Source organism: Mytilus galloprovincialis, chromosome 1 (genome assembly GCF_965363235.1).
Source record: "Mytilus galloprovincialis chromosome 1, xbMytGall1.hap1.1, whole genome shotgun sequence".
NCBI classification, from domain to species: Eukaryota; Metazoa; Mollusca; class Bivalvia; order Mytilida; family Mytilidae; genus Mytilus; species Mytilus galloprovincialis.
This window is the reverse complement of record NC_134838.1, coordinates 58,123,691-58,134,624: the sequence shown is the minus strand read 5'-3', so window position 1 is coordinate 58,134,624 and position 10,934 is coordinate 58,123,691. Positions and strand designations below refer to the sequence as shown.

The 10,934-nt window shown below is 32.5% G+C and overlaps 1 protein-coding gene across 2 annotated transcripts in view; it reads left to right on the top strand.

The window, feature by feature from the left end:
* Positions 1–10,934, top strand: part of LOC143079677 (protein LLP homolog) — a 28,624-nt gene that overhangs the window by 14,499 nt on the left and 3,191 nt on the right. Inside the window, exons 1-3 of one of the 2 annotated variants that reach the window (XM_076255160.1) lie at positions 32–138; positions 5,191–5,344; positions 8,054–8,095. In XM_076255160.1, the coding sequence (XP_076111275.1) occupies positions 5,191–5,344; positions 8,054–8,095 (196 nt within the window). In that variant the 5' untranslated portion in view covers positions 32–138. Of the gene's footprint in view, positions 1–31; positions 139–5,190; positions 5,345–8,053; positions 8,096–10,934 lie in introns of those variants that run through there. The other variant, XM_076255168.1, reaches the window with a different exon arrangement.

Genomic DNA, 10,934 nt, shown 5'->3' with positions numbered 1-10,934 from the left:
AAAATGTAAATATGTAGCATACTTAATTTAGATCTACCTTCTAACCGGAAGTTTACATTCCACACGTGGGGAAGAAAGACCGAAATATCCAAGGGACAGTTTTTATAACGAAGCAAAGGTCTATTAATAAAATCTAAGGTATATACGTTATTATAGCACTCGAATATATCTCACTCAGATTCTTTAGGCTATACAGGTCTTTGATACATGACACAAGTTGACTTTTCGGAGGATATGTCATATAACTTTCGCACTTGTCCTAGTCCAAATAATTATGACGTCTGGCAAGGCTATTTTAATTTTTTTCTGGGATGCCTTCCTACATTTTATTTTTTTTCCTTGCCAGACGTCATAATTATTTGGACTACACTTGTTCATGTTGTCTCAGAAGTTTTTCTTTGATAGTATAAAACTTGAATAATTTTGAATTCTGGAAAATTGATGAGAAATGTATAATGAAAACTAACCAAATTTAATAGGGTGACACATGGCTAACATGCCTAAGGGGGGATTTTTTCAATTTTCCAGAATTCAAAGTTATAAAAAAGAAGATGTGGTATGATTGCCAATGAGACAACTATCCACAAAAGACCAAAACGACACAGACATTAACAACTACTGTGGATTCATTTATATTCGTGGGTATCAATTTTCGTGGACAGAGAAAAAAAGACGTTTCGTGGTATACATAAATTCGTGGATCGCTGATTACAACAAAAAAAATTAGATACGTAATTCATGGATTTCTTTTTGATTTAGGAGATCATATACATATGTAACATCCTTGGTTCGATCAATAATAAAACAAAAAAGAAGGAATTCATTGAAAAAGTTTTGAATTGTCAAAATCCTCGCTTAATTGGTCATTTTAGGTTAAAGTGTTCATTGATAACTTCGATTACAATAATGGGCAGAGACAACTAATTATTTGTTTGTTTTACAATTTATAAATTCTTGTCTGAATTCTATAAGGCATTCAAAACTTTATGATTGAAAGCTAATTTCCCTAATCACGATATAATAAACAGTGATATAAGTATAAGGTGTGAAAATAAATGTTCCTGTCATAAACAATATTACCTACGGGCAATATCCCCGTACTTAATCCTATTGATTTTTAATCACAGGTAAACCAAACTATGACACGGTAATTAACAACTTGCAGTTATTTTCCATGAATAGTTTTAATCAATTTTAAAAGTAAATTATCACTGATATTCGATATATTTATTATAGATTTAATCAAAATACTTGTATCTTCTTTCAATAAAAATCACGTGTTATGTTACAATGTTTATCGCTAGTCAACACTATACTAGAACTGCATAACACAACCAGAAATAAACATCCAACTCAATACACATTTCTCTGGATTATTCTTCGTTGAATTCTTAAATTCGTGGTTCGCTGTGACCCACGAAACCCAGGAAAATTGGTATACCACGAATAAAAATGAATCCACAGTATAGGTCACCGTACGGCCTTCAACAATGAGCAAAGCCCATACCGCATAGTGAGCTATAAAAGGCCTCGATAAGACAATGTAAAACAATTCAAACTAGAAAACTAAGTTACTCCAGATTCCAATTATTCCTTGTTTAATGGTTATTCCTGACCTGTTCAATACATCTGCTGCAGAATATGATTTTCATATCCATTACCCCTTATGATTTCTCAGGAGTCTTACATGTATATAGACAAACTGTGCATGCTTTCAAGACTTTCTGCCTTCTACCACTTGGGTCGTTCCAGAAAAAGGTCTTTATCATGTTTATCGCAGTAATAAGAAACTACTGTAATCCAAATAATTATGACATCTCGAAAAGATAATATAAATATTTTCTAATAGCCTTTTAAGACATTTGAATTATTTGGACTAGTGCTAAGGACATTTTTCAATTGATCATGACATAAGGACTGGATATGAGGTCTCAAATTGTTCCTTTAAATATAGTCTGTACACTTTAAAATCTTTAATTTATGATGATACAGGGGTTCAAATTAGCAGCTGTCTGTGGTCTGTGATCTCCCATTTCTGCAGTCTGACTTTCATTTTGGATACTAGCTACACCCAACAGACCTTCCATTTGTGAGAAAATTAAAATAAACTTTGCCAACCTTTTATAAACAAAAATTTCCAAAGGCAGTGTTCTCCCCAGGCCGTTTTAGCATCGCGGTACCGCGACGCTATAATAATTTCCACGACGCTATAATTATTTTAAGAATGTTATTTTTCTCGTTTCTATATGGCAAAGCCATGTCCTAAATTTTGAACTTTCATCTAATTACCGCTTATATATGATCATAAAAATTATATCACCTTTAATCCCTTCTAGTCGGACAATAGACAATTAAGAGTGATGACATAGGTGTTAATTGCCCTTTGGGCATGTTGGGGGATAACTGTTTGGATAGGAATACCCCAAGCTGTCACTTGTGACATGATTAATACCACGTGGTCTGCAAAATATTACAGTAGTATTACTTTCTTTCTCTTCCTATCACTTTTTGCAGGGCCATAACTACATTGAGGCAAATGAGGCAAATGCCTCATGTTTTAAATTTCAAAAAAAAAAAACTAAAATAAAACAAGATTGTCTTCTTATGATTGTCTTCATATCAAATTGTTTTCACTGAAAATGTCTTGCAAGAAGCAAGTTCTCTTTACTCTCTGATATCGCCCCTGCATATTTTTCGTAATCCATGTTTCTATTTTACTTTTGGTTTTCAGAGTTGATGGTCTATTGTTTGTACTTCTGTGTGCCGGGTTTATCTTTTGTTCATTTATTGTCCTACTAAGTGACTAGTCTGAGTGTTGATTTTCATTTGTAAACGTGTCGCACTGTGTAATGTTGCATGTCCGCCGATGTCCAGGCATTATGCGAGAAATATTTTAAGAATATACGATGCTACTGGATCCAGAAAAAAGTGGTTGTTTCTGCATGGAGAATTGAAGTTGATATCAAAGAATACGAAACTGCCTTTCTTGTATATAAAATCATACCCAATTTTTCTCAGTATGGATTGCAAAATTATGTATTTTCTGTAGGTGAGATATGCACAGAAGTGATAGATATGTATTATAAATATAGAAAATTGAATAATTATCTTAATCAACAACAAAAAAAAACCAAAAAAACTATCATATAGTATACCCAAGCGCCTGTGGATTAAACTAGATAGCTGACATGGTTTAAATTAAAGTAAGACCACCAATTTCCCGGTATCAAATCATTTGTTGAAAAAAACATCAATGTATTGCCATATGACCTTTTACGTTTGCATTAAGTCGTGTTCAGACCCTTTAACAGAAAATAAAGGAATATGAAGTACACGTACACGGAAGCTAATCGCACACAATGTCAATGTATAGAAAAAAATACAAATGATCAATGGTCAAAGTTTTTATTCCTGTTCTTCATCTAGATAGTTGCTGGAGGGTCTTCAATAATGAAAGAACCATAAATACCGTAAAACAAGGTCAATATGGTTCCTAGTGTCGACTTGAGCAATACTAGTATTTAACGTATATTACATGTACTGCACTAATGACTGTCACTATATTTAAATCTAGTCATAAAAAAATCTCAAGTCAGCACAATACAAGACAAGAACAGACAGACAGATCCGGTATTAATGATTATGAGAATTACGATTTTTGCTTTATCCTACATATCGGTCTTTTAATGTTTTGAATTTCCCTAAAACTTTAAAGTCTTAAATAACAATGAATCTATGTTTTTGCTTTGAGACCAGAATATTGTCGAAAAAATAGCTATAAATAATTTGCGTTTCTATGTAAGAAAGAGTCCGGGAAACGCTCAGAATGCACGATTTTGCGTTATTAACCCAGACCCCTCGCCAAAATTTTTTCGCCTCGCTACGTTCGGCGAATATATTTTGCCTCGGTATTAAAAGGGGCTAGTTACAGCCCTGTTTTGTAATCGAGAGTGAACAGTGTGATTATGAGCTAAATAAGTTTTGGTCTTTCTTGAGAAAGTGATCATAATTGGCTTTAGTTCATGTTTCATCCATTTAATGCATTTAAAACGCCATATTTATTCCAAATCTCTTGTCAAACATTGTTTATTTTTTTATTTTTTATTGCTTTCGGCAGCCATTTAATATTTTAGTGTAAACTACTGGTCAGAACCGGACCAGATATGACAAAAATCTGTATTTTACGATAATAACTACATTTGCACAAATGGCACAGTAGACAGAAAACAATGATACCTAAAGAGAAAACTAAGCATTAACAGACTTTTTGTTAGATAACTTTGTTAAGAATATATATCATTTTGATAAAAAGAAACAACTGGGACTGATTCAATCATTGAATACCATGAACCAATATATTTTTGTAGATTTTTTTTAACTGGGTAGGTAGGGTAACTGGAACCACACATATATTATTATTTGGCCCAAGAGGAAAAAATAATTCTGGAACTATAAATGAATATACAAAACATAAACTGAGAATACTGTTATCATGGTTATAGTTTAATTGTATTCTCAGTCATGAATTCAACAATATTGACACAAAGAATAGGGTTGAAAAGAATATTTTATTCACCAAATAAGGACCTATAGCATACAAAAAATATAATACATTTTGTAATAAACTATAACGCATATATCATCATTGCCACGACGCAACAAATTACATTGAAAAAATTACATTTTTTTTTTTACGCCAAATGTGATGCTATCCAAAATTTCTGGGGAGAACCATGAGAACACTGCCAAAGGATTTCAAAATTGATTTTCATCTTTATTATTCATGACAGCGATGCTCATTTTGTTCAACCGCTAGCTTTATACTGAAAATTGCCAATGTGTAAATCGGAGTAAAATCGTATCTGATGCTGATCTGATGATAAAACAACATTGAAAAACATTCCAGATGCCATTAACCGGAAATGAAGAAATTACAATAATGGTTGAAACCAACCCCTTTTTTTGGATGATCAACATGATCAATGCATTTGAATGGGGACATATAGTTGGAACCCCCCCCTTTTGTCATGGGTTGGGACCCTCCTCCCCCCTTTTTTTTAAATGGCTGGATCCGCCCTGCTTGAATGTTGTGTCCATACGGGCCCCAATTGTTCAGAGTTTGACCTTTGCGGTTGTATTATGCTGGGCCTTGCAGAGCATTTTATGTAATAAAGCATTTTGATGTTTTAGATGGCTAAAAGTATCAGAAGCAAACACAAGAGGAAGATGAGAGCTATAAAAAGAGAAAGGTATGGGAAAAAAGAATTAGAAACCCTCAAGAAAACAGTTACTACAGAAGTTGCTTCTGCTATTAAGGAAGAGGACATGAAAGAAATGTTTACAGGTTAGCATCACAAATACTTTTCTTTATTTTATGCTAACATGGCAAATGTACATCTCATGAAGTCTATATGTACAATGCATGCTGCTCTTGTCTAAAGTAATGCACAGAGTTAAATTTCCATTGAAATGCAGTGATTTTAGATTTTATCTGTCAGTCAGACTCAAACATTGTCAAAGAAGACAAAACATGTTTGGAATAACCGATAACAGAAATAGGTTGAATGTTTAAGAAATAATTCAAGGCAGCTGTAGATTTGTTTTCATTTAACCATGGGTCATGTGGGTTGGGCATTTATATTCGATTATTTTACCCTGAGCTTCAAATAAAGAAGGGGTAAAATATGAATATAAATGCCCAACATATGGTTAAATGAAACAAATCAACGGATGTCCTGAATTATTTCGATTCTAATAGAACAAATTCAGTAATTTTGTTAACCATTTAAGTCCTATACACATATTACTGTTTTGGCTGTTCCTTTATACCCACATTTGATAATATTAGTAAAATTATATAATTCAATAATAAAAAATTTAAAATTGCATTTTTCACCTTTATATTTTCTTTTATTTTATTGCATTCTGAGGTGTACAAGAAGCCTTAAAACACCAGATGTTTTAATTTATTTGCTTTTTTGTTAAAGGAAACATACTTGTAATGTCACCTTGTTTTGTTGCCATGACAAGATGATAAAATCATTTCGCAGAATTTTCGTTTTATGAAATATTACTAAGAACATAATGGACTGACTTGTTTATTTTTGCTGTAGAATAGAGATAACTATATTGTGTCTGAATCTTGGCCTACCTAAACTGTGGCTTTTGATGTTGAAAATTGAGAATACCTGGTAGTATAATTCAGATGGGTGTAACACTAAAAGTAGATATACTGTGATTATACTGGTTGAAGATAATAGGTCGTCATATTAGAATTAGAAATACATATATATGCATGTACATGTACCTTTCTTTTTAATTGGTCTCTTTGGGTATCAAACAATTGCAAAATGACAGCAGTCAATTCAAACTTTCTTTATAATTGTGTCACATATCCTGGTACCTTTGATAACTAATTACTCCATAAGGTCAAGGAACACTCGTAAAAGGCATTGTCACAGATTTTGGTATAATCTTGCATATAATTTTGCACATTTAACAATATCTGAAAATAATTGCGTGTTTATTGAAATTTTTTTGGGGGTTCTTGTAATGGTACAATGTTGTAGTGGTTGTTGTCCGAAGACACATTTGGTTTCCTGACAAGTGAATGAATCTCTATGAAATTTTACAGTAAGGTTCAATACCACAAAAGGAAAGATGGGATTGTTATTGGTACCAAGTTCTCTACCAACAGTTTAGGAATAAGGGGCCAAACAAGCATTTTTGTAGTTTCCAGACAATAACTTGTGTGTAAGTGTATGGATCTCTTTGGCATTGTACCACAAGATTTCATATCACAAAGGGAAGACTGGGATTGAGTTTTGGTAATTGGCCCAAACATGCAAGAATAACGGGCAAAAAGGATGAAAGGTGCCAAATCAAGCATTTTTAAAAAGAAATGTTCAATTGTGCAGTATTGCGCAATATACTTTTAAGATCTTTGACCACATTTATTTTGTGTAAGAAATCTATATTACAAATGTATGTCAAAAATTATCACAATCCAAATTCAGACAGTATCATGAGTATTAAGCTTAATTATTGTGTACAAATTTGCACCAACTGTTTAGGATTCAACCACTGCGGTTGTATCAGGCTGCACTCAGCATGCTCAGGCGGAGTCAGGGAAGCATTTTAATTTTTTTAATAAGATTATCGCAGGCATTCTTTTAAAATAAATATACATGATGTACATTTTTTAGCTAAATTTCAATTTCGGATTTATTGACCTACATGTATATCACTAGGACAATACATTGATTGGTTTAATAGGAAATAAGCCTTTTTTGTTGAAAAATTTCTTTCCTGTTTAAGGTACATATTATTTCGGAACATTTACAATGACAATACATGGACTAGATAGGAAATAAGCCTTTTTGTTGAAAATTTTATTTTCTGTGTTTTAGCTACATATTATTAGGAACATGCCCTGTAAATTGTTTATTCAAGACTTTTTATAATTTGGATCCATGTTTTATATTGTTAAATAACAAATATGAAAATATAAGTCAAATCGGTGATCTTGAATTTGACAGCTAGTGCTGATTTAAATCTGAGCTCTGTCTGTAGTAAGAAATGGGCAGTTGTGAAAGTGATATGATAAAAATTGAATTATAAATAAATTGTAAGTCCTTAATCTTTTGGTGTTTACAATTCTACTAGTCATGCTAGTGCAGATTTAGAAAATAATTACTTTTATCATGTTTATAAAAATGAAATATTGAAGTAAAAGTTTTAAACTTGAATAAGAAACTTAAAATTTGTGAGGTCTGTTTGTCATGTTATAGCATTCATTGTTATCCATATCTTATAAGTACAGATTTTGGCATCTTTCTTGAAATGCTGGTAATCTGTTTTGGTTATAATGATTCATCAAAAATCCTGATCATTGAAGTAAAGGCACCAACTTTCTTAAAATAAAGAATACATATCTAAGTTGCAAGTCTGGTGACAAATCTGTTGGTCTTATTGTGCAATAAAAAAAACCTGTATACAAATGCTTAAGAGTCTATTGTACTGTTCATAAACTATTTATTTGTTTTTTTTTCAGTGAGAAAAGGTTCTGAGGTTGTCCAAGAAATAAGAGATGAAGGTAATTTTAACGTGTCTAAAACACATGTTTAAGTGATTTTTATACAACCGCAAACAAATTTTTTGCGTTGTATAATGGTATCATGTCTTTTTCGTCATCATCTGTGTCGTCGTCCGAAGACACATTTAGTTTCCGGACAATAACTGTTGTTTTAGTGAATGGATCTCTATAAATTTTTACCAGAAGGTCCAATAGCACTAAGGAAAGGTTGGAATGGATTTTGGAGGTTATGGTCCCAATAGTGTAGAAATTAGGGGCCAAAAAGGGACCTCAAAATAAGCATTTTTATAGTTTTCAAACAATAACTTGTGTTTAAGTGTATGAATCTCTTTGAAAAATTATACCACAAGTTTCCATACCATGAAGGGATGGTTAGTATTGACTCTGGGTTTTTTGCTCAATTATTTTTGGAATTAGGGACAAAAGGGCCAAAAAAGGGAGAAAATTATGTTTTTCTGGTCAATTAAAGGGCCTCCTGGGTATGAATCAAATTTTTTTTCTAATATAAGATTTCGCTATATTTTTTTATAAATGAACTTTATCATATACTTTAAAGAAAAATGAGATAAAAAAATGGGGTCACTGTTCATTTAAGCTCGCAATCTGCCTCTGGAAGAAGCATACATTTTTGTTAATGTCCTTTTTTTCTGTTGAACTAATAGGAGAAATAGAGGTAATATCAAAATAAAAAAATAACCTAATTACAGAAATCGCTTTTACAATTATTTAGTTTATGTACAGCTTATATGAAAACAATAATAAAAAATATAGGTCACTGATGAGCTGAAAAAGATATTTCAAATTTAATGCCAAAAAATGGCATTTTTGCACCAAAGGGAGATAATTTGGAGCTTTTTCAATGATATAAACATTTTAAAAGTCATCTGGGGTCAAACCAAATCGATTTTTGGGGTTGATTTGTTTACCATATCATAAAGTATAACTAATAGTGTTATAAGTAAAATTTGTAATGAAAAAATAAAGGTTCAATTTTTTGCTGAAATTTTTGTACCCACGAGCCATCTTAAGACAATTTAAAAGCAGTGTAAGGGAGGTAATTCAGAAACATTTAACATACTATGTTGGTTAGGTTCTGGTTTACCTCCCTTACACCACTTGTAAATCATGTATAAAGAAATGTCAGGTTTTGGATTAATTGCAAAAAAAGGGGGGTGGTAGCAGTTTTCATTTTTTTTCCTCCAAATTTCTCAAATTCGAAATTTTTGAAAAGTTTAAATAAGAAATTTTTAATTGCACAATATTGTGCAATAGATTTGTAAGATCTTGACTGTTTTGTGTCAGAAACTCATATTATGTCATAAATTTGATCACAATCAAAATTCAGAGCTGTATCAAGCTTGAATATTGTGTCCATACTTGCCCCAACTGTTCAGGGTTTGACCTCTGCGGTCGTATAAAGCTGCGCCCTGCAGAGCACCTGGTATTTATTATGACTATTTCTGCAGTCAAAAATTACATGTATACTGTATACATATAAAAACGTTAAACATAATTGCTAGCATAAGCTTGAAAGCTGAGTATTAGAGGAGGATTGGAAAGGTCCGAAGGGTTTGCTAGGGGCTTCTGCAGCCCTTATGGAGCTACATACATACCGGTACATGGTTAAGACATTTTTTTTATATATCTAGTCCTCGTGTTACTTAGTTTACTTTTATCAAAATCTTGGATCCACATCTGAATATAATGAAAGTATCTAGCTATATATAGTGCAGTAGTGGTTTCATCTCGACAAGAATAAGTTGTTTACAATACTGTATAAAGTTGGGCAACACTGGCCTGAAATTTTAATTTTATGCATGAACAATTCAAGTTTGTTTTTTGTATCCCCTCATCAACTGTGTCAGATAGGCATGACAAAGGTGTGCTGTTTCCAGCTATGACAGAGTCAACAGTATGTTAAACTTTGTGATAAGGTCATTTAAAGCGGATACATGAACATGAAGTGTAATTCAATAGTCTACTTTTGCTAACGATAAAGTAAATATTTTTATTCATAACAAAATATGCCACATTAACAATTTATCAAGTCACTACAAGCACATGACAATCTGACTGTTTCCAGAAAAAAATCCAGATATTTTTTTTTTCACGCTCGTCCTGAAAACAGAAAAAATACATACATAAAGCGCACCTGAGTATAACACGCAGGGACAAAGACAGAGAAAAAACCTGCGGCTTATTTAACGATTTTAACGGTAGTTCATTTGTTAAAGATTGTAATTAGATCAGTTTTGAGGGAAACTAATAATGGTAAGTCAATGCATATGATATTTGGTATACAGTTAACATTGGCAATCTCTAATCCACAGAATTTTTGGACTGCTGTCTCATTAATGTTATATTGACCAACACTTTTGCAATGTTAAAAGGTTGAAAGTTTGTGTTAATGTTAGTTTCAAGATGAACCATTTTTGTAAGTCAATGATTTTGGTATGCAGTTGCACATGTTGTATTAGCATTATTACATTTCACTTCAACTAAACATATATGTTTACAGTGGATTGGGAAAGAAGTTAGGAGTTATAGCAATCGCTTTCCTCTTTGTGGGTGGGAGTGCTTTTTTGTAGCAGTATTAGCCTGCTCTTTTTCCATATCTACAAGGGTGTCTTTTGTGTGCCAGAGAAATTTTTCCCTCTTAACAGCTGGGGTCAGCCATTTATCGTCCCCTTCTGAAGGACTATCATAAATGCTCTCAAGACCATACTCAGGAATATAGTCTTGAGCAAAGATGATAGTCCTTGGGAGTGTCAAGGAAGAGCCGCAAGTTCAGTCCCTGAAATTTTCACCCTTGAACATGGATCGAACCAGGAACCTTTGT